Here is a 26,243-nt window from a genome sequence, read left to right as displayed (position 1 = left end):
CGAAACCCTATCCCATAGAGAGGTTTGCACAAGCTCAATGAATTACAAGATTTATCACTGCCTATCAAGATTTATCACCGTTTTCTTTTCTGTCTGTCTAAAATTATTCTATCACGAGAGGGATGTGCATTTAACACGAACCCACTAGTTCGTATTATCTAAAAGCAGTTGACACGCAAAGGCACGTACTTTTGGTTTAAGTCGATTTATAAAAAAGTGATATTTAGATTTTTGGAAGCATGAGCTAATCTCTGCTGACACTAGGTATATACACCTGTTAAATCATTTGAGATGAAAACAGAAAAGCAGGCATACAATTGATATTTTTAATTCTTGAAATGATGTGCAAAAATAATTGCATAATAAAAGAATAGAACTATGTTATGAATATTTAAGATGCCAATATTGATGCCTGGTTTATTCAGCTTTATAGAACATAAGTTAATTGCATTAAAGTTATACCTAAACATAAACATGTTTAGCCTTCAATTACACATTTTTAGACGCTGGATTTTGCAGGCATGTGAAAGAATGCTCTCGAAATATATTGTCTATACATTACAAACAAGCAACAAGTTAGATATGATGACACAGGACAATTGTTTTTAAAACCCACAGACGACCATCTGTATGTTGTTCTGACAGGTCGTTTGTCAAAAATATTGATTACAATTATGGTAAAGAGAGGAAATACCGAATTCCCTAGTTTTTCACGAAGTTACTTTCTTAACCAAAACATGACATAAAGAGTCACAAACAAGTTTACAGACCAGGCAATCAGGCTGAGCACGCAATGTCTCTCTATACAGTTGTAGTTTGATTGCTGTCGTTACAGACCAACGGATTATAGACACTAAGATATATTATGGTTTTCAACGCGACTCAAAAGAACATGCCTATCTTTTTAAATACCGGGATTCGTTCTTTCTCTTGCTAATCAACCCGATATCAAACGAGCAACGGATAAGCTTAGTTAAATTGAGTTTATACTTATTTCTCTTAGCTCAGCTGTGGTGCAAGCTGATAATTAAGAGAATCACGATCGAGTACGTTTCTTGCTAGAAACCAGTACTCATGCCAAATTTTGGAGGTCATGAGAAATTACTCTCTGGTGGGGACCCAACCCACAATCTCTTGAACCTTTACCAAAAGGCCACTATCACCCGATAGTGACCAAAAGGCAATAGTGTTACCGTAAACAATCATGGCTTTTGCCGTTTAATTATAATGTATTATAGTAATAGGTGTAAAGGATATTTGTTGATGTCATAAAGCCGCGAATGTGAATATTATTTGTCTATGGCCACGAGTGAAATATAAAAAGACAACACTTTATTATACTGAAATCAACAAATTGTCTTTTAATTTCATGCATTGTTCGAGCTGTCTCTATTTTCCAATCCGTTTTAACAATCCGATAAACCATGGGGGCTGCAGTAGATGGGAAGTAACTGCTGCGTGGAGTTTGCTCCCAAAAGCGCAAGCTGTAGGCCCAGTTAAATAAAGTATTCCAAAGGTTATTGAAATGTTTTCAAATATTAATATTTCAAATTCCATTTAATTAAATAAAAAAATCATCGGATTCAGACAAAACAAATAGACCTATATGTATATTTTAAATTTAAAGGGGGGGGGGGTGCTAAATTCGCCCAAGTCTACTTTTAATTGATATGGGAGTAAAACGTAAAAAAATCCTCAAAAATGGCCCAGACCCCCTTCGAACACTTTAATTAAAATAAATTTCGGTCCTGTGGTTGGGCGAAAAAGTTACGCCACTAAACTTTAAATACTGGAACCGCCCAGTGTAGGTTTCCAATTATAGTGAATGCCAACGTGTAACAAATGCGAAGTATGTTTTTTTTTTGTAATTTCTGTTGTATTTGTATGAATGTCCTTACCATTGCAACTTATCAATAATACAAAATATACAAAAACAAACTTAGCAACAGTAAGCTAGTCATTACGACATAAACTTAGAAATAGTAAGCATGCCATTACGACTTCAACTTGGCAACAGTAAGCTAGTCTTTACGACTTCAACTTCGCAACAGCAAGCTAGTCATAACAAGCTAGTCATTACGACTTCAACTTGGCAACAGTAAGCTATTAATAACAAGTTAGTCATTACGACTTCAACTTGGCAACAGTAAGCTAGTAATAACGACTTCAACTTGGCAACAGCAAGCTAGTCATAACAAGTTAGTCATTACGACTTTAACTTGGCAACAGTAAGCTAGTAATAACGACTTCAACTTGGCAACAGCAAGATAGTCATAACAAGCTAGTAATTACGACTTCAACTTGGCAACAGTAAGCTAGTCATTGCGACTTCAACTTGGCAACAGTAAGCAAGTCATTATGACTTCAACTTGGCAACAGTAAGCTGGTATAACGACTTCAACTTGGCAACAGTAAGCTGGTCATTACGACTTCAACTTGGCTACAGTAATCTAGTCATTACGACTTCAACTTGGCTACAGTAAGCTGGTATTACGACTTCAACTTGGCAACAATAAGCTGGTCATTACGACTTCAACTTGGCAACAGTAAGCTGGTATTACGACTTCAACTTGGCAACAGCAATCTGGTCATTACGACTTCAAGAGTGGTGTCCAGGGGACAATTTCCATTAAGATGTTACTGTCATATTTTCGTTAAACACAAAGGAAATAAAAACTATAAATATTCTGCCATTCATGAAGTTTAAAGATGTAAGGTTATTGAAAATACAATTAAAATCCTTAATTGAAATGGCCACCATGTACGAGTCGTCATTTACCTCAGAGGCCAGGGAATCATCCAACATCTGTATATAATAATAACTGCTGATGTGATGGCAACAGTAAGCTGGTCATTACGACTTCAACTTGGCTACAGTAAGCTAGTCATTACTACTTCAACTTCGCAACAATAAGCTAGTCATTAGGACTTCAACTTTGCAACAGTAACCTAGTCATTACGACATCAACTTGGCAACAGTAAGCAAGTCATAACGACTTCAAATTGGCAACAGTAAGCTGGTATTACGACTTCAACTTGGCAACAGTAAGCTGGTCATTACGACTTCAACTTGGCAACAGTAAGCTAGTCATTACGACTTCAACTTGGCAACAATAAGCTAGTCATTACGACTCTAACTTGGCAACAGTAAGCTGGTCATTACGACTTCAACTTGGCTACAGTAAGCTAGTAATTACGACATCAACTTGGCAACAGTAAGCTAGTCATTACGACTTCATCTTGGCTATAGTAAGCTAGTCATTACGACTTCAACTTGGCAACAGCAAGCAAGTCATAACAAGCTAGTCATTACGACTTCAACTTGGCAACAGTAAGCTAGTCATTACGACTTCAACTTGGCAAAAGTAAGCTTGTCATTACGACTTCAACTTGGCAACAGTAAGCTAGTCATAACAAGCTAGTAATTACGACTTCAACTTGGCAACAGTTAGCTAGTCATTACGACTTCAACTTGGCAACAGTAAGCTAGTCATTATGACTTTAACTTGGAAACAGTAAGCTGGTATTACGACTTCAACTTGGCAACAGTAAGCTGGTCATTACGCATTCAACTTGGCAACAGTAAGCTGGTCATTACGACTTTAACTTGGCAACAGCAAGCTAGTCATTACGACTTCAACTTGGCAACAGTAAGCTAGTCATTACGACTTCAACTTGGCAACAGTAAGCTGGTCATTACGACTTTAACTGGGCAACAGCAAGCTAGTCATTACGACTTTAACTTGGCAACAATAAGCTAGACATAACAAGCTAGTCATAACGACTTCAACTTGGCAACAGTAAGCTGGTCATTACGACTTTAACTTGGCAAAAATAAGCTAGTCATTACGACTTCAACTTGGCAAAAGTAAGCTAGTCATAACAAGCTAGTAATTACGACTTCACCTTGGCAACAGTAAGCTAGTATTTACGACTTCAACTTGGCAACAGTAAGCTAGTCATTATGACTTCAACTTGGCAACATTAAGCTGGTATTACGACTTTAACTTGGCAACAGTAAGCTGATCATTACGCCTTCAACTTGGCTACAGTAATCTAGTCATTACGACTTCAACTTGGCAACAGTAAGCTGGTCATTACGACTTCAACTTGGCAACAGTAAGCTGGTCATTAAGACTTCAACTTGGCTACAGTAAGCTAGTCATTACTACTTCAACTTGGCAACAGTAAGTTAGTCATTAGGACTTCAACTTGGCAACAGTAAGCTAGTCATTACGACTTCAACTTGGCAACAGTAAGCTAGTCATAACGACTTCAAATTGGCAACAGTAAGCTAATCATTACGACTTCATCTTGGCTACAGTAAGCTAGTACTTGAAACTATAACTTTGACAGAAAATTGACATTATATTTTTTGAATTGTTTAAATTAAGCGCTTCATGAACATTGCGGCGACTTTTCGTTTCCGACCTGTTAAACAACTGATTATCATATAATCCATTAGGCGATGTCCCGATGATTGACGTTCTGAAATACTTTAAAATTGAGACAGAAGCGTTTTGATTTCCTGCAATGAGAGATAGCACTAAATCTGTAATATATGGTTTCGTAAATTAGTTCGGTAGAAGAATTTCAAAACCTTAATGATAACAAAAAACTAGTGCATGACGATTGGGCTCTACCGAGTTGAGAAGAGAGACTTCATAAGTTGTTTGAACAGCTTTACTAATGTTTAAAGTTAAAGTATGATAATTAATGTAAACATAAAATAGCATCTTTTCAACGCCCAAAGATTTCTGTATTTTTTTCTCTTTTGTTGGTGCTTAAGAGCTCCACAGATAACGTGGGTTTACTACCGTTTGTGCTGTATAGCTCTACAGAAAACGTGGGCCAACTATTGTTGGTGCTTAAGTGCTCCACAGATAACGTGGTCTTCTATCGCTCGTGCTTCATATCTACACATAGAAAATGGGTCTACTATCGTTCGTGCTTATTAGTACCACAGATAACGTGGATCTACTATCGTTAGTGTATAAAATCTTCACAGAAAACATGGGTCTACTATCGTCCGTGCTTCAATCACCTCCACAGTTAACGTAGGTCTACTATCGTTTGTGCTTCATAGCTCCACATATAACGTGGGTCTACTATCGTTTGTGATTCATAACTCCACATATTGCGCGGTCTACTATCGTTTGTGCTTCATAGCTCCACAGATAACGCGGGTCTACTATCGTTTGTGATTCATAGCTCCACATAACACGTGGGTCTACTATCGTTTGTGCTTCATAGCTCCACATATAACGTGGGTCTAATATCGTTAGTGATTCATAACTCCACATTTTGCGCGGGTCTACTATCGTTTGTACTTCATAGCTCCACATATTGCGCGGGTCTACTATCGTTTGTGATTCATAACTCCACATATTGCGCGGGTCTACTATCGTTTGTGCTTCATAGCTCCACAGATAACGCGGGTCTACTATCGTTTGTGATTCATAGCTCCACATATAACGTGGGTCTAATATCGTTAGTGTATAATAGCTCCACAGAAAACATGGATCTACTATTGTTTGTGCTTCATACAGCTTCACATATAACGTGGATCTAATATCGTTTGTGTTTTATATCTCCACAGAGAACATAGGTCCACTATCGTTCGTTTTGAATAGTTCCACAGATAACGTGGTCTACTATCGTTCGTGCGTTATAGCTCCATAGAGAACGTGGGCCTCCTATAGTTCGTGCTTCATAGCTCCACAAATAACGTGGGTCTTCTATCGTTCGTGCTATACAGCTCCACAGGGAACGTAGGTCTTCTATCGTTCGTGCTATACAGCTCCACAGAAAACGTAGGTCTTCTATCGTTCGTGCTATACAGCTCCACAGGGAACGTAGGTCTTCTATCGTTCGTGCTTCATAGCTCCACAGATAACGTTGGTCTTCTATCGTTCGTGCTATACAGCTCCACAGGGAACGTAGGTCTTCTATCGTTCGTGCTATACAGCTTCACAGGGAACGTAGGTCTTCTATCGTTCGTGCTATACAGCTCCACAGGGAACGTAGGTCTTCTATCGTTCGTGCTATACAGCTCCACAGGGAACGTAGGTCTTCTATCGTTCGTGCTATACAGCTCCACAGATAACGTAGGTCTTCTATCGTTCGTTCTTAATAGCTCCACAGGGAACGTTGGTCTTCTATCGTTCGTGCTATACAGCTCCACAGGAAACGTAGGTCTTCTATCGTTCGTGCTTCATAGCTCCACAGGGAACGTAGGTCTTCTATCGTTCGTGCTATACAGCTCCACAGGGAACGTAGGTCTTCTATCGTTCGTGCTATACAGCTCCACAGGGAACGTTAGTCTTCTATCGTTCGTGCTATACAGCTCCACAGGGAACGTAGGTCTTCATCGTTCGTGCTATATAGCTCCACAGGGAACATAGGCCTTCTATCGTTCGTGCTATATAGCTCCACAGATAACGTTGGTCTTCTATCGTTCTTGCTATATATCTCCACTGAGAACGTGGGTCTAGTATCGTTAGTGGTTCATAGCTCCACTGAATACGTGTGTCTACTATCGTTCGTTCTTAATAGCTCCACAAAGAACGTGGGTCTACTATCGTTCGTGCTTCAAAGCTCCACAGGGAACGTAAGTCTTCTATCGTTCGTGCTTCATAGCTCCACATATAACGTGGGTCTACTATCGTTCGTGCTATACAGTTCCACAGGGAACGTAGGTCTTCTATCGTTCGTGCTATATAGCTCCACAGACAACGTTAGTCTTCTATCGTTCGTGCTATATAGCTCCAAAGATAACGTTGGTCTTCTATCGTTCGTGCTATATATCTCCACTGAGAACGTGGGTCTACTATCGTTAGTGGTTCATAGCTCCACTGAAAACGTGTGTCTACTATCGTTCGTTCTTAATAGCTCCACAGAGAACGTGGGTCTACTATCGTTCGTTCTTAATAGCTTCATAGGGAACGTGGGTCTACTATTGTTCGTGCTTTATAGCTCCACAGTAAACGTCGGTCTACTATCGTTCGTTCTTAATAGCTTCACAGAGAACGTGGGTCTACTATCGTTCGTGTTTTATAGCTCCACAGATAACGTGGGTCTACTATCGTTTGTGCTTCATAGCTCCACAGATAACGTGGATCTACTATCGTTTGTGATTCATAGCTCCACATATAACGTGGGTCTAATATCGTTATTGTTTAATAGCTCCACAGAAAACATGGATCTACTATTGTTTGTGCTTTATACAGCTCAACATATAACGTGGGTCTAATATCGTTAGTGTTTTATATATACACAGAGAACATAGGTCCACTATCGTTCGTGTTGAATAGTTCCACAGATAACGTGGTCTACTATCGTTCGTGCGTTATAGCTCCATGGAGAACGTGGGTCTCCTATAGTTCGTGTCTCATAGCTCCACAAAAAACGTGGGTCTTCTATCATTCGTGCTCCATAGCTCCACAGATAACGTTAATATTCTATCGTTCGTGCTTCATAGCTCCACAGATAACGTAGGTCTTCTATCGTTCGTGCTATATAGCTCCACAGGGAACGTAGGTCTTCTATCGTTCGTGCTATTTAGCTCCACAGAGAACGTGGGTCTACTATCGTTCTTGTTTTATAGCTCCACAGATAACGTGGGTCTACTATCGTTCTTTCTTAATACATCCACATGGAACGTGGGTTTACTATTGTTCGTGCTTTATAGCTCCACAGATAACGTGGGTCTACTATCGTTCGTGCTCTATAGCTCCACTGAGAACGTGGGTCAACAATCGTTCATGCTTTATAGCTCCACTGAGAACGTGGGTGTACTATCGTTCGTGCTGAATATACCCACAGAGAGCGTGGGCCCAACATTTTTCGTACTTTATAGCTCCACTGAGAACTTGGTCTACTATCGTTTGTGCTTAATTGTTCGTGCTTAATAGCTCCACATAGATCGTGGGTCTACTATCGTTCGTGTTCCATATTCCCACAGATAACGTTGGTCTACTATCGTTGGTGCTTCATACCTCCACAGATGACATAGGCCTACTATCGTTCATAGCTCCACAGAGAACGTGGGTCCACTATCGCTCGTTCTTAATAGCTACACAGAAACCGTGGGTCTACTATCATGTGTTTACTAGTTCCACATATAGCGTGGGTATACTATCGTTCGTGCTTAGTAGCTCCACAGAAAACGTAGGCCATTTATTTTTCGTGCTTAAGAGCTCCACAGTAAACGTGAGTCTACGCTCGTTCGTGCTTAATTGTTTCACAGAGAACGTGGATCTCCTCTCGTTCGTGCTAAATAACTCCAAAGGGAACGTGGGTCTACTATCTTTCGAGCTTTGTAGCTTCACAACTCTAGAACGTGGTCTACTGTCGTTCGTGTTTCGTACCTCCACAGATTACATGAGTCTAATATCGTTAGGACTTAAGATCTCCACAGGTAACGTGGGTCAACTATCGTTCGTGCTTAATATCTCCACAAAGACGGTGGGTCTAAGTACTATCGTAAGGGTTTAAAATCTTCACAGAGAACATGGGTCTAATATCGTTCGTGATGAATAGTTCCAATGATAACGTGAGTCTTTATCGTTAGTGTTTAATATCTCCACAGAGAACATGGGTCTAATATAGTTCGTACTACATAGCTCCACAGATTACGTGGGTCTAATATTGTTAGGGTTTCAATTCTCCACATAGAATATGGGTGAACTATCGTTCGTGCTGAATAGTTCGCCAGATTACGTGAGTCTACTATCGTTCGTGTTGAATAGTTCGCCAGATTACGTGAGTCTACTATCGTTCGTGCTGAATAGTTCGCCAGATTACGTGAGTCTACTATCATTCGTGCTGAATAGTTCGCCAGATTACGTGAGTCTACTATCGTTCGTGCTGAATAGTTCCACAGATTACGTGATTCTACTATCGTTCGTGCTGAATAGTTCCACAAATTACGTGAGTCTACTATCGTTCGTGCTGAATAGTTCCACAGATAACGTTAGACTACTATCGTTCGTGCTGAATAGTTCCACAGATAACGTGGGTCCACTATCGTTCGTGCTTCATAGCTTAACAAAGAGTGTGGGTCTTATATCGTTCTTGCTTTATAGCTCCGCAGACAACGTAGGTCTACTGTTGTATGTGTTTCACAGCTCCACATAGAGCTTGGGTTTGCAATCGTTCGTGCAGAGTTATGAGGAATAACAATTTGTTATCACGAAAAAAACGACAACAGTTGGAGCAAAACGTCAACCAGGATTTGTCGAATGAGGTTGTCACCTCCGGTTTGATTTTCAATGTTTTTAAGGAGCTCTCGGTTCTCAAGAGGGTGGTTCTAGCTACGCAGAAGGTTGGCATTTTTCGACACGCATACTCTAGAAATAGTAGATATACTACTAGTATTATCTGTTACGGCGAACATGGGTAGACAATGAAGGAGTACTCGGTACGCAAGAAGGAAGGTGGGTTACACCCACTCTAATCACAAATCTACTCTCGTCGCATCACGATTTCTGTAGTTAAACAGCATTCTATATACAGTACATGTAGATACGATGGCCATAATTTGTGTGTTATGTGTATCACTTTGAATGTATTGTTGAACATCTTAACGATTAAAAAGGGAGGAGCAAACGAATTAAACTGGTCATTTAGATTATACACAATATGGTCTGACTAAAGGAGATCACAATGCTTACATGTATTTATCAGGCGAATAACCAAATTATGACATCATGTGAGTTAAGTTGTAAAAGTGCAATTCTGAAAGATAAAGCAATGTCCTTTATTTGAGGCCGATATGTGATATCAAGAACGTTATAAGTCACAGATAAGTAAACACTTGTTATTAAATTCGTGGCTACAATAATGGCCTTCAGCATACATAAACGAGTGAAAAGAAAAATCTCACCCAAATGGGTGCCTAAACGTTATGCACCAGTCAATTGTAACCACGACCCCCCCCCCCCCCCCCCCCCAGGTCCGGGGGTATACCAGGGATAGCCGGGGATATGGGCCGTGTTTTTACCTTTCAGGTAGCCCCGCAGTGCCGGGTGAATGCGGTGGGTTTGTCTTCGCGCAAAATATAGCGGGGAAAGGGCCTAACCTAAGGTCCCTTGGGTGCGGGGGCATTTGGCGGGGATTTTACCATCAGTTCGTCCCCACAGAGCGGGGATTATAGCCGGGGTTAGCTGGACCGAAAGTCAAAGTCCCCGCTATTCCCCGGACCTGGGCGTGGTTACAATTAACTGGTGCATTAGCAGGCCTCAAAGCACATCATTTCTCAAGTCTTCTTCGTGGCTCTATTAATGACAATATCACACATTTACTGACGTCGCACGGTTGTTTTGTGTCGTGTTTTGTTATTCAAACGGGACTGCAACTAAAATTAAGTGAAAAGCGTCAATCGGTCAACTTACTGGCATATAGATGCCCCATGGGACAAACACAACCCGCTTGTAATGACACCGTTCAATTCAGGGAATGGAGGTTATACCACTGCCAAGAACGTATATTCAATTACCACTTCAACAACTGTTCGGCGTATATCAATCACTTAGGATTGTTAGTTCAAGAGTATATAGATGAACTGCCAATAGCTTTTTACCTCTGAAGTATCATTTTTCAAATGAAATTGATGTAAAACAAATAAAATAGAGGTCAACATAAATTTGGTCATATTTTGACTATTAAAGGGCCAACGCTCAAGAGTAAGTTTCCTCAAGTTAATGCATACTTTGATAAGATTTACCTTTTGCGTTTTATCTTTATTAAGGATTGTTAGGATAAGAGTGAGGTTTGTGCACATAAACTGGTTTAACCCCCAGTAAATTTACATTTTACTGACCGTTTCAAGGCGGTACCTAACAATTCTTGATAAACATACCGTTTTATATATATATAGTATTTATGCACTGTGCTGTTTGTAGAGTTTTGTGCTGTTCTATGTTTCTTGTTTGTGATTTTGTGTTCTATGTCTTTGGCGTTTGCCCATTGCCACTAAACCGGGTTTATGTTTAAACTTTTTGCTACTGAGCATGTTTCTGTAACTTATTGCATAAATATTGATATATGAATATTGACTATTGTGATCTGGCCGTTGATTGAACTCAGTCTTGATATTATACCCATAAATACTGTATCCAAGTTTAGTAGATCTATAAGTTGGACATGAAATACTTAAGTTATAGAGTGGATAAATGGAAATTGGTAAAATTAGGACAAATAATGGGCAATAACTCCAGAGTTAAAAATGCGATTTGAATGTTGATTTATCTTAATCGAGATACATGTAGTACGCCCATAACTAATGTAGCCAAGTTTGGAAAAGTTTCAAATCAAGGGCTATAACTCTTGAGTTCTTAGTAAGATATGGTTGTAGATCGAACGAGATATAAGGCTAATAAACGTTGTAACGAAATTCGGTAAAGGTTGGAGATGGTTGGAGAACAAGAGCGGAAATGATTCTAGTGCGACGACAACGTCGGTCAACATTATCATGTATGTTTGCGATGCTTTGCAGGTCACAAAAGTACATGGTTCAGACAAAAACATTTTGTTGAACAGTTCTATTTTTTATGTCATTACTTGACGTGTATTTTGACACTGTGAATCATTCCAGATCAAGGCCAATCATAGTAAAGCCTCGTGTTCAGGCTAGGTGACAACGTGTTGTACTCTCACTCTCGAGAGTGAGATTTGATTGTGACAACACTGCATTTAATTTCTTATTTCTGAATGATTATTATCCTTTTTGACCAAGTTTCATTAAGAGTGGGCCAAAAGGGATGGTCTCTGGAGTGTAAACAATGTTGTTGCTGTTTTCCGTTATTTGACTTAGTGACCTTGTTTCAAAATCTAGATGACAATCAATGAACTTGTTGAAGATATTATTTTGAGACAAAAATTCTTATCTAATGTCTTCAATATTAGGCCTAACATTTACATTTTGTTTTGTACTAAAACATGACATTCAAAACGAAAGGTAAAATACATTTGTTATAATTTATTATCCGTTTTATATACCCATTACAGGAGTACAACATTGCGATATAACAAACAACCATAATACATTGATACTAATGCAGTATACTGGAATATGACACACTAGGAGTGATGGATTCACATTGATGAAGGCATGATTTATACATGTAGTATGGAAACTATTTCTTATTATAATCACACTGTTTTTAACATTGTAGCTAAAATGATGATTGTACGCAATCCCTGACCGACACTGCCTACTATGTAACTTAGGGCCAATTTCAATGAAGATTTTAGTGTTCAAGAGAAAATATTTTAGTGTTATACCTTGGTTACTTTTACATATATTTCCAAGAACAATACTTAGTTTTTATTCAATTTGAATTTTTAATTAGTGGTCATATGTGATGGTCATACATATTGAATTAAAAAAGACCCTTTAATGAAACAGGCCGGAGCGAGACAAATCGGCCCCTTACCAAATCGGCCCCTAAGACGTTTCGGCCCTGCCATTTCGTCCCCTTAATTAAATTGACTTGAGACATTTCGGCCCCTTAATTCTCTTTTATTTTTTATTTTGAATATAAAGAAAAAAATATAATTTGTCAAATTTTATTTCAAAAGAAGTTGTAAATTAGATCTATAAATGCCCAAATAGACAAATATTCATGAAAAACATTGATAAGATTGATAAAAAAAAATCATTAAAATCTAAATTTAAACCCTTATTTTTAAAATGTTAAAAATGGAAGAATGTATTTTGTGACTGTAAAATATTAATTGATCAATAAAGACTTCAAAGAAAATTTGTCTTTGAACCAACAGGCTCATAGGCTTTTAAATTAAATGTTCATAACATTTTTTGATTATATATTAGATAATCAATTTAAATAAAAAATATACTATCTATACGGTCTACTAAATTAGTGACATCATTCATTTGCTCAGTGAAAACATAAAAAAGAGATTCTAACAATAATATGCAATATTTTACACAAACTGCAATCAATATATAAATATTGCATGGCTTCCAGTGTGACACAGACAGTATATATTGTCAACATGAGGAAAATGCTGTTACCCGAGGCAAATGTTGACAATATGAACTGTCACTCTAGTAGACATGCGATATTTTATCTCACAGATTTACCATTTTTACAACTTTTTTATTTTTCGTCTTGGAAAGAGCAAATATTTGCATAAATATCTGCAAACCAATGATATAAGATTGCTGACAAAAAATCAGAGCGCAAATTTGCATATATCCGTTAGAAAATTAATGTTTTATGGCTTAAACCATTACTAACGGTTTAAGAAAAATGAATAAAGAATGATTTTTTGAACTTAAATATAAAAATCTGCGATCTAGTTTTTGTCAGCAGTCTTTTATCACTGGTTTCCATGGATTTTCGCCCAAATTGGCTCGTTCCAAGACAAAAAATGAAAAAAATATGTCAAAATGTTCAATTTGTGAGAGTGCAGCTTTAAAATGCAACAAAAGAAGTATTGATAAACAACAAGTTGCAAACACTGGAAGTTGCAGCATAACATCACAAATTTATAAGGGCTTTCCTACTCAGACTTGAGGAGACCAGACATGAATAATTTTAGACACTCATGCTATGTGACAGTATCATGTCAACTCGTCAAAACCGTACTGTCGATGTGTGGCAGTATGAAATTACCAATGATGGGTAAATGAGAATTTAACACTGCAAAGTCGAGTGAGGTATAATAATTATAACGATGATTATCGCATATCATTAAGCAGTAAAAGCATTTGGATTTTTACAGTGAGCATAACAAGTACATGCAATATTGATAAACGAGGACGATTGACCAAAAGACTTAAACAAAAACAAACATGAAATAAAAGGAACAAAACATCCTTTTTGGTTGTATCACAGTTAAGCTATACATGCCTAAAACATAACAATATTGAATGAATGTATGGATTAACTAGGACTCGATGCACAAACATTGTAACTACTTTATGTTATGTTCGGAAATAGCATTGTGTTTCCATAAAATATTTAAAGGCGAGAAAAAATATGTTTGTTTCAGAACAATAGTTATTTGTAAACAGATAAATCTCTAGAAACAAATTGCTTAATAAAAAAATAATCAAAAGATTTTCCGGCCTACCTACTCTATTTATTGGTGTATGCATGAAATCGGAAACGAACACTATTTTTTACGCCTAATTCTTGTGCATCTACCATATAACAATAATTCCCAGCTAAAAAAAAAAATTAACCAATCAAATTCATCAAATTGAACACACCAATCATCTCAAATACATCAACAAAATTCAATCTTCTTGAACCTAGCCTATGACTATATGTATTTTACAATGACCTACTGGTTTTGTAGTTTTATTCTTATTTATTTTAGCTTGACTTGAAGACAGCTGAAAGGTGATATCAAATCATTCTGGAGTCTGTTTCCTGCAGAGAAATTTGCACTGGTGTCCTTTTTGTGAGGCGTCGAGTCCACTTCCCTGGTCCGGCTCAAGCCCACAACCTCTTGGTCGAGAGGTGGACACATATACCACTAGATAGACCAAGCTCACCCCTCGATGACCTAATGACATACAATGGTTGTGTTTCGTAGGTTTTTTAGAGTACCACATTAGAGCCATCATGATCTAAGCAACAACCGAAATTAAAATAGTACTATACGGATAAAAATAAAATAAGTTAGCCAACAGAAAATGAGTGGGAAAAGTTAAGTCCATGTATTTTTTAAATGCAGTTTTGTTATGCAACAATCAAAATCAAACTAGTGGTATCCTTGAGGAAGCAGAATTCTAAGGTGGTGTAATGTGCTAAGTACCTTGCATAGGATTGGGTTGTATAACATTTGACATTGAACAGTTTTAGCAACAAGCCCAAGGTGTAAATATGTCTACATTAAACAACTTGACATTATTAATCTGGCACATCATTAATTTGAACAGAATTTGGTGCAAACTAATAATATCAAAAACAATATTCTAAAATGCTTAACAGAATTTGGTTTACAACAGTTGCAAATGTATGATAGGGACATCTTTTTCAAAGAGGTACTATTTATTCAAATTTACATGTTTGAAAACAAAAATGTGTTCAAATGATATGAGTATTGTTTGTGTCCAGTAAATTCATTGGAGAAATAAAAAAAAATGGGATAAAAATTCAAACTTGAATGAAAATCGTCATCCCTTTTGCAAATCAGTCACATTTTATTACGTGTTTTTAGCTTTATAAAACAAGACATTAATTTAACAAAATCAGATCACAGGATGATGAATGTTTTCCCATTGATGCATAATTCAATAAATAAAATGATATTTTTTAAACTTCATCAAATTGTAAAAGTATACTAGCACAAAAAAAAAAAAAAAATTCCCCCACCACCTCCTCCTCTCAATATTTTCTGAAAAGTCTGCGTATAAACAAAAGAAAACAAACTCTTGCCTTACTAGCAATACACCAGCCTATTTTAAGAAATTAAAAGTTTAAAGTAGTAATAACAGAAAGATATTGCCAAAAAAGGAATTGTATCTTAATCATAATTCTTTAATAATAAAAAGAATGAAAATGCGAATATAATGTATTACAAATGTAATATGTTCATATATTAACCTGACAGGCAACAAAATAAATTAATATAAATATCAAAATATAGTTGAAATTGAGCTGTTTAAAGCTCATGGTGGGTTGAAATGATAGTCTGTAATATGGTGGACAATGTTTAACAAAGCGGATATATATACATCCTGATGTCAGCATTCAAAGTAGAACTGCCATAAAAAAAAAAAAAATTTAAACGTAAAATTTCCCAACCACTACAAATCAAGCATCTGTATTTTCGAAGTTGAAATAATAATTTAAAATTTTGACATAAAAATGCATTCCATACTTTTTATCATTTTTTTTTACAGAACCAACTTACACATAGTGTAGTATTTTCTTATGCAGACTTGTGCTGTTTTCAAATGCTTTATGTTAATTTATGCATTATTCAACTTCATGTAAATCAAACGGGAATAAGTCGTCTATCAGTGGCAGCCATGTTTAAAGACTCTACATCAAGTCGTTCAAAAGGTAAGATGACGATAAAGATAACTCCTGACAAAGTAATCTCTATGTGTCTGCCAGAGTGTTTTGCACGCAACACAACAAAGAAACAAAAATGACCATTCACCCTTATAAATATACCTAAGACTATTAAAATTGAGATCTAAAGCCAAGCTATTCATCATATGGTCGAACAAGAAAATGGTAGAGGAAAGCCGCTTTCTTCATGTCCTCAGATTTTACTGCTGTTCTTCGAGACTTGGTCATTCTTACTGGTGGGGGACGGAGGAATTTGTCTCCAAATAATGGACCTGAAAATTTATATACAATTTTATACATGTGGTATAAGCTATATTTCAGGTGGGATTTGAGTACAGGGACTCTTATCTGCCCTTATTATTATTATAAGGAAGGAAAAAGTTTAGCAAGCACTTAGCTTCATGTAAATATAAAAAGATATCTGATGTAAAATTAAGCCAATGTATGGTGCTATTAAGAAGCTTGTTTGTATTATTTTTTTCAGAATAATTTTGACATTCACTTTTTCTATACGGTACATTAAATCTTCGTATTCAAGACTTGCAGGTCTATAACAACATCGATCCTATGAAAATGTTTCATCTGTTGTCTTTGAAAAATGGACAAGCTTAATTCATGTGAGCATAAATATTTTCCAAATTATCCTTTTTCAATTGTAATGACATTTATCCCAGTATGGTTATCTTTTAGTATGCAAATGAAGAAATCAAAATGTGCATGTCGTAAGGTTAAATAAAGCAAGTTCACTTAGTAATTCTATTCCAATGAAAAGGTCATGACTTTTAAATCCGCCCAGAATAACACAATCAGGCTCAACATTTCAAACTGGTTTCGATTCACGTTTTAAGTCACCAAACTGCATTGATAATTACTATTATGGATATTGTGGAATTTTAATCATATTTATGGCATTCCCAAATCCTTTCATCCGTGACACTTATTCACCCATAAGTGGTCTTTGAGTATTCCTGAAACTTCAATACTCCAGCAGTCAATCATGGTTTGAGGCAGAGCTTTGAAACTTTTAAACACTCAGTAGTTTTGCAAACCATAGTAATATAGAGAACATTATTTCTGAAGTATAAAACTCACTGAGATATCACTCCAAAGTCTAATACTCAATTAGAAATTATTCCCTAGTCTTATATCCTGTGAGATATAACTCCCCTAGTCTAATGCTCACTGAAATATTATTCCCTAGTCTTATATCCTGTGAGATATAACTCCCCTAGTCTAATACTCACTGAAATATTATTCCCTAGTCTTATATCCTGTGAGATATAACTCCCCTAGTCTAATGCTCACTGAAATATTATTCCCTAGACTTATATCCTGTGAGATATAACTCCCCTAGCCTAATGCTCACTGAAATATTATTCCCTAGACTTATATCCTGTGAGATATAACTCCCCTAGTCTAATACTCACTGAAATATTATTCCCTAGTCTTATATCCTGTGAGATATAACTCCCCTAGTCTAATACTCACTGAAATATTATTCCATAGTCTTATATCCTGTGAGATATAACTCCCCTAGTCTAATTCTCACTGAAATATTATTCCCTAGTCTTATACTCAAAGAAAAATTATTCCCTAGAATTTTACTCACTGAAATATTATTCCCTAGTCTTATATCCTGTGAGATATAACTCCCCTAGTCTAATGCTCACTGAAATATTATTCCCTAGTCTTATATCCTGTGAGATATAACTCCCCTAGTCTGATACTCACTGAAATATTATTCCCTAGTCTTATACTCAAAGAAAAATTATTCCCTAGAATTTTACTCACTGAATATAATTCTCTAGTCTAAAACCCTAGGAATCTTTTTCTCCAAATCTAGTACTCAATAAGATATTGTTCCCTAGTTTATTACTCACTGATAATCTTCCCTTATCTAATACTGACAGAATTAAGTCACTTTTCTAATACTCTGTTAGATATTATTCGAAGTCTAATACTCACTGTGATACTGTCCCCAAGTTGAATACTCACTGTGATATTATTCCCTAGTCTAATACTCACTGTGATATTATCCCCTAGTCTTATACTCACTGTGATATTATTCCCTAGTCTAATACTTAATGTGGTATTATTCGCTAGTCTAATACTCACTGTGATATTATTCCCAAGTCTAATACTCACTGTGATATTATTCCCTAGTCTAATACTCACTGTGATATTATTCCCTAGTCTAATACTTAATGTGGTATTATTCGCTAGTCTAATACTCACTGTGATATTATTCCCAAGTCTAATACTCACTGTGATATTATTCCCTAGTCTTATACTTACTGTGATATTATTCTCAGTCTAATACTCACTGTGATATTATTCCCAAGTCTAATACTCACTGTGATATTATTCCCTAGTCTTATACTTACTGTGATATTATTCTCAGTCTAATACTCACTGTGATATTATTCCCTAGTCTAATACTCACTGTGATATTATTCGCTATTCTAATACTCACTGTGATATTATTCCCTAGTCTTATACTCACTGTGATATTATTCCCTAGTCTAATACTCACTGTGATATTATTCCCTAGTCTAATACTCACTGTGATATTATTCCCAAGTCTAATACTCACTGTGATATTATTCCCAAGTCTAATACTCACTGTGATATTATTCTCTAGTCTAATACTCACTGTGATATTATTCCTAAGTCTAATACTCACTGTGATATTATTCCCTAGTCTAATACTCACTGTGATATTATTCCCAAGTCTCATACTCACTGTGATATTATTCCCAAGTCTAATACTCACTGTGATATTATTCCCAAGTCTAATACTCACTGTGATATTATTCCCTAGTCTAATACTCACTGTGATATTATTCCCTAGTCTTATACTCACTGTGATATTATTCCCTAGTCTCATACTCACTGTGATATTATTCCCTAGTCTAATACTCACTGTGATATTATTCCCTAGTCTAATACTCACTGTGATATTATTCCCAAGTCTAATACTCACTGTGATATTATTCCCTAGTCTAATACTCACTGTGATATTATTCCTAAGTCTAATACTCACTGTGATATTATTCCCTAGTCTAATACTCACTGTGATATTATTCCCAAGTCTCATACTCACTGTGATATTATTCCCTAGTCTCATACTCACTGTGATATTATTCCCAAGTCTAATACTCACTGTGATATTATTCCCTAGTCTAATACTCACTGTGATATTATTCCCTAGTCTCATACTCACTGTGATATTATTCCCTAGTCTAATACTCACTGTGATAATTGTGATATTATTCCCAAGTCTAATACTCACTGTGATATTATTCCCAAGTCTCATACTCACTGTGATATTATTCCCAAGTCTAATACTCACTGTGATATTATTCCTAAGTCTAATACTCACTGTGATATTATTCCCAAGTCTAATACTCACTGTGATATTATTCCCAAGTCTAATACTGTGATATTATTCCCTAGTCTAAAATTGATTTAGACTTTATTCAACATTTACAAAACTAACTGAGATATTATATTGATAGTCTAATACTCACTGAGGTATTATTACCTTGTGTAATACCCACTAAGAAATTATCTCTTAGTCTAATACTCACTGATAGTATTCTCTAGTCTATTACTCACTGATAGTATTCTCTAGTCTATTACTCACTGATAGTATTCTCTAGTCTATTACTCACTGATAGTATTCTCTAGTCTATTACTCACTGATAGTATTCTCTAGTCTAATACTCACTGATAGTATTCTCTAGTCTATTACTCACTGATAGTATTCTCTAGTCTATTACTCACTGATAGTATTCTCTAGTCTATTACTCACTGATAGTATTCTCTAGTCTATTACTCACTGATAGTATTCTCTAGTCTATTACTCACTGATAATATTCTCTAGTCTATTACTCACTGATAGTTTTCTCTAGTCTATTACTCACAGAGATATTTAATGTCCAGGTTATTATATTTCGATTCTTCCAACAGCTGTCTCAGGAAGGCACACAGATACTTGAACACGTTCCTATGGCATAATGGCACTTCAGACATCACCTACAGCAAAATAGCATTAAATTTCATGTCACTGGATCAGAGCAAGACAGGCTTAACTCCATTTCGAATTCTTTGTAAAAGCCTAAGAAGGAGTCAATTGTTTTGAATTTATGAAAGGAATAAATAACTTTAACACGATACTTTGTTTTAATATTTGACCTAGTGTTTGATCAGAGTTGACCAATATACACTGGTATTTTATATCATGTTGACAAATTTTCTTACCAAGTTTCATGAAGATTGGATAAACATTATTACATTGCAAATATTTGTTTGCTTTTACCTAATGATCAACGTTTTCACAACTGGCTTAAATATCATAACAACAAGTATTCTGACCAAGTTTCATAAAAATTTGTTGTATTTATTGCATGGAAAATAAAAACGTTCATGCAAAATTGATAACAACCAGGGCTTTAAAAACCGGCAATTTGCAACAATGGACATTCAGGTTTTTTGAGAAGTGACATGGCCATGTTTGTGAGAAATATAATCCACATATCTGATTGCTGGACTGGATACATTTTTTTCCATATGGCATATTTCACTTTACCTGTTTACATAGAAGATGGTTGTTACTAACGCTGATGCAGTTTTCATACAGACTGTAGGGTATAACTGGCTCAGCAAGGGATTCAAGGAAGAGAAGAAGGGCCTCACAAACGGAATGGATACCGCCTGCTGAGAAAGGGTTAAGGTTCCATGATAAAATATTTACATAAAATTTTCAAGTGAGAATGGTCTAGTGGCAAAGGTGTGTTACTCCCACAAAGAGGTCTTGGGTTCATGCTCCACAGGGAAATGATCTCTTGACCTATTAAAATGGACACAAGTATGTAGGAAACTGGATCAATCTTCATTCATTTCAGCCTATAGCATTTTTTTACAATTAAGCTAAAAAATATAGTATTTACTAAAACAATTGGACAATATCACATGCATGTACCCCGGCATATCTGTTGATTTGATTTCATCACCCATATTCATTAACGTCAAATTTTTACAAGCATCTTTTATCTTTTACAAAAGAGATATAAATTTTTACAAAATATTTCATCTTAAGCATTTGCAGCAAATAAAAACCATTAGGCTTATATAAATTTCTAGATTTTCATCTTTTTTAATGGGGGTGGGGGTGCCATTTCATTTTTTTATTTTCTCCGATAACTGTTTCACTGTCGAATATATGCTAATGCTCTTTTTTTTATTGCATAAGGGTCATAAAAATGTGTTTCTAGATGAACCACGAACACGATCGTAACAACTCTCCTTTATAACATTTAACACTGACACCGCAGGCATGAGTAGATGCTGTTCCCAGACAGTACTGGGAAACAGTACGCAAATACAGACTCTAGCTCAACATTTTTATTCGAGTCAATCAAATTTAAGGGTGGTGAAAAAAGAGGGGTCGGTCAGGGATGAAAATTTAGAAATAAATTTATAATCCCCTTATTGTCCTTCAAATAGCAATATCACAAAACAAAAATATTTTCAGTTTTGACTTGAGTCTCTTAACTTAGTGAATATTGTCCCAGCTCTCCAGCCTATTTCCAGTTACATAAATATTTCTTCATAAAAACGACAGTAACAAATAGAAGCACATCTCAAAAGGTCATTCTTTCATACAGAAAAAAAAACATTCCCTTAAGGGTATTAATTTTTTATTCCCATACTCAAGTCATAGACCAATTTAAGAAATGATAGTATTCATCAGGCTTGTATGTTTAACCAATTACTTGCTGACAACGAGTCGCCATATATCAATCATTTTAGGGCCGCAACTAAATATGAGCAGACATGGGGAATATTTACACAACCGTTGTTTACAGCTTTTTACGAAAATATTTCCACATCGTGACTAGGTCCATCAACCAAGCTGTCCAATATTCATTGATCCTGTCGAAAAATATTACCAGAAAATAAAGATGAAATATTGACTACAGGAGAAGAAATTGGAAATTTAGAAGATGGAAGCAATAATTCATAGATGTAATGTCAGTTGGGCATTTGAGTTTCCTTTCAAAACGTCATAATGTCTGTGGCAAGTAATAGGCTCCATTTTAATCAATTACGGCGCAAATAAAATATCATGGTTGTCAAAATAAGCACTTTCTTTCTGCTTCAATTTGAGAAGTTTGCAATTTGTGACCAGGCATTTAATGGCCATCATCAATCTGTAAAGTCATTACAGCGTCCTAGACTCAAGACTCCGGTTGATTATTCAATAACTTTAATATAGTGTTTAGGTCTTTCCTACCGACATCAGTGGCAATATGCAATTAAAAAATTCAAATTCTCATGACCTAAAGAGTCAAGTCTTGGTGGTTATTTTTTTTATCAGACTTTAAAGTAAGATTGATAACTACAGCCTGCTTAAAGAAAATTATAAAAAAATTGTCAGAAATTGAATTTAGATTTTCACTCGCAAATTAAAATATTAAACCCTTTGCCTGTAATCTCCATTTATGCTATTTTTAGCATGCTCAACCCTATATGTATCCTACATGTACATTTAATTTTATTCTAAAAGTGCATATTTCTTTTTTCATTTGTCACAGTTTTTCCGCATATGTCTGCAATACCATGCGCTTTACGCTGCTTTTATATTTTATTTTAAAATCTGCTTTTGTATCATTATTTTTGCAATTTTGGATTTCAGTTTTTTTCCAATATTATATTCAGAGATACCAGATAAGCACATCGTCTGAATGATTTTGTAACCATAGTTTTAATAAAAAAAACTTTTAGTGATAATTTGAATTCTCTTGGTTGTTTATAATTTATATTTCTTTTAAATTGATGTACATAATTAATCACTTAATATGATATTATTTTTATGTCTTAACTATACTCGGCAAAAAAAGTCATGCGACAACGTGTTCCTTAATGATTTTTTCAGGCGCTTTAAATATTCATTAATAATGGTATTCATTTTGTGAAAGTATTTTTTATTTTGAATAACTGCATGTATAGTAAAGATTATTCATTGGACATTCACTTTAAGATAATACCGTTAAAAATGGGAAGGGGTCTACAGTCAACAAGAGCCGTCGTAAGAAAGCACGCTTGACTACGCTGCTTTGACTTAGAATACAATAATGTTGTTAAGATACAGCTGTACTGCTTAACATAGACGTCCTCAGCCGAGTGCCCATCTGTCACTGGGTGTTTTGCCCCTTATCTCGGTACACCCTATAGATGGCGGGGCAGGTAGTGGTGATCAGTCACTACCTCGTCTATGTTGGCTTCCAAGTCGGTTCACTGCGTCGTAGCCAGAGCCACCTGGACGCCCTCTCTGCAGTTTTCCCAAGAGCGTGGACGGAGGTCTTTCTGACTCGTCCTTTGATGCCCACAGCTCCCAGCATTTTCCACACTGACTGTGAAGGAAAGCCTCTACATCCAACTTCCACTGGGAAGATCCATGTCTTCCAACCCCTCTCTCTACAAGTGTCTACCAAGTCTTGGTATTTTCCCTTCTTCAGCTCGTATGCCTCCTCACATCTCTCTTCCCAGGGTACTGTTAGCTCCACCAATACAACCAGCTTTGGAGACCTGGACCAAAGAACTATGTCTGGCCGGAGCGTGGTATGGGCCACTTCCTCTGGAAACTTCAACTTTTTCCCCAGGTCTACCAACATATCCAAGTTTTGAAATTCTTGTAGGATGCCGCTACATGTTGTTGTTGTCGGCTTCTTCTCCCCTTGTCTTACAAAGCTGATTTACTGAGAGACTGTCTGTTTCAAGGGTCTCTCTTTCCTTCTCTCATTTTCTAAGATGTTTGCCATCTCTCTTAGAACCTGGTCATGCCGCCAGGTATGTATAATGATGTAATAATACCAAGTTTGGTCTCTTTATGTCAAACCTAACTAAAACTATTTGATACATAAGGTGACTTTGATGCTGCACTCCCACCAGCCCGCCAAAACAATGACGCAAGTCATTCAAATAACTTGATTTCCCATTATGAAAATGTGGTTAAGAATATACAAATATGCCTTTCAAAGGAAATTAAAAAAAAATATAAAAAAATTCAAGGGCCATAATTTGTATTTAGGCTTAAAACGGAGTTATGTTTCTTGTTGTAAGATGGTCATAAATAATTTTGAATTTTATTAAGTGCATTTAATGAACAGTATAGATGTTTTTTTTATTAAAATCCCAACTTTTACTTGCCTAAAACTTTAACCTTTTAAAGTCAATCAGGGGCCATAACTTGTATTAAGGATATGGAGTTATGTAACCTCATTGGGTGATGGTCCTAAACAATTGTGTGAAGTATTAAGTCAATTGAATGAAGGGTATAGAAGTTATTAAACAATATCCCAATCTGCCCTAAAACTTTAACCGGACGCCGACGCCGACGCTGGGGCGAGTAGTATAGCCCACCTATTCTTTGAATAGTCGAGCTTAAAATCACAAAATGCACATGTTTTTTCCAGAAATACGGAGCAATTGCATAACTTGTCTTGTTCGCATAATTGGTTCTTTTTTACATTCATTGATAAAATGGCCACATTCATTGATAATATGGCCACATTCATTGATCAGAAAACCACATTCATTGATAAGATGGCCATATTCATTTATAAGATAACCACAGTTATTGATAAGATGGCCATATTCATTGATAAGATGGCCATATTCATTGATAAGATGGCCACATTCATTTATAAGATAGCCACAGTCATTGATAAGATGGCCACATTCATTTATAAGATAACCACATTCATTGATAAGATGGCCACATTCATTTATAAGATGGCCATATTCAATGATAAGATGGCCACATTCATTTATAAGATAGCCACAGTCATTGATAAGATGGCCACATTCATTGATAAGATGGCCACATTCATTTATAAGATAGCCACAGTCATTGATAAGATGGCCACATTCATTGATAAGATAACCACATTCATTGATAAGATGGCCACATTCATTTATAAGATAACCACATTCATTGATAAGATGGCCACATTCATTTATAAGATAACCACATTCATTGATTAGATGGCCACATTCATTTATAAGATAACCACAGTTATTGATAAGATGGCCACATTCATTTATAAGATAACCACATTCATTGATAAGATGGCCACATTCATTTATAAGATAACCACATTCATTGATAAGATGGCCACATTCATTTATAAGATAACCACATTCATTGATAAGATGGCCACATTCATTTATAAGATAACCACATTCATTGATAAGATGGCCACATTCATTTATAAGATAACCACATTCATTGATAAGATGGCCACATTCATTTATAAGACAACCACAGTCTTTGATAAGATGGCCACAGTCATTGATAAGATGGCCACAGTCATTGATGAGATGGCCACATTCATTTATAAGACAACCACAGTCTTTGATAAGATGGCCACATTCATTTATAAGATAACCACATTCATCAATAAGATAACCACATTCATTTATAAGATAACCACATTCATTGATAAGATGGCTACAGTCATTGATGAGATGGCCACATTCATTTATAAGATAGCCACAGTCATTGATAAGATGGCCACATTCATTTATAAGATAACCACATTCATTGATAAAATGGCCACTGTCATTGATGAGATGGCCACATTCATTTAAAAGATAGCCACAGTCATTGATAAGATGGCCACATTCATTTATTAGATAACCACAGTCATTGATAAGATGGCCACATTCCTTTGTTCATTCTAAATGTAAAATTGTTTTTTATGGTTCCTTTTCTGATACAGCTTTGTGCACAAATTAAATTAAGAGCACCACAGTCAGGCACGTGGCAATACTGAACAGAACATTATTAAAGCTAGAGTTATGGGCTTTGCTCTACATGTGTGTATTTGCTTTGGCAACATGTATACCAAGTTTTGTTTAAATACCTTGCACAGTTTTTGAGTTATGGCCAAGTTGAAAGCACTACAATGTGAATGTGTTGAAGTAACAAAACAAAATTGGTTCGTACATGCATACTAATTTTAATGGTAAAACCGTTTTCCTTTATCAAGGGGAAAAACTCTTCAATTATTTTGGTCAAAGTAATGTTACTTGGCAAATATCCATATAATTTATCCTGATACTATCAAAGGGGAATAACTCCTCATTTAGGCCTAAATGTTGTGACTGCAATATATC

General features: G+C 36.0%; 1 protein-coding gene across 2 annotated transcripts in view; it reads right to left on the bottom strand.

The window, feature by feature from the left end:
• Positions 1-11,986: 11,986 nt before the first annotated feature.
• Positions 11,987-26,243, bottom strand: part of LOC128237469 (inositol polyphosphate 5-phosphatase OCRL-like) — a 50,556-nt gene continuing 36,299 nt past the window's right edge. For both annotated transcript variants that reach the window (XM_052953036.1, XM_052953037.1), the window contains 3 exons: positions 20,650-20,777; positions 19,985-20,096; positions 11,987-16,330 (listed from right to left, as the gene is read on the bottom strand). In XM_052953036.1, the coding sequence (XP_052808996.1) occupies positions 16,194-16,330; positions 19,985-20,096; positions 20,650-20,777 (377 nt within the window). In that variant the 3' untranslated portion in view covers positions 11,987-16,193. The remainder of the gene's footprint in view (positions 16,331-19,984; positions 20,097-20,649; positions 20,778-26,243) is intronic.

This window comes from Mya arenaria, chromosome 6, assembly GCF_026914265.1.
Source record: "Mya arenaria isolate MELC-2E11 chromosome 6, ASM2691426v1".
Classification (NCBI taxonomy): domain Eukaryota; kingdom Metazoa; phylum Mollusca; class Bivalvia; order Myida; family Myidae; genus Mya; species Mya arenaria.
This window is presented reverse-complemented; position numbering and strand designations above follow the sequence as displayed.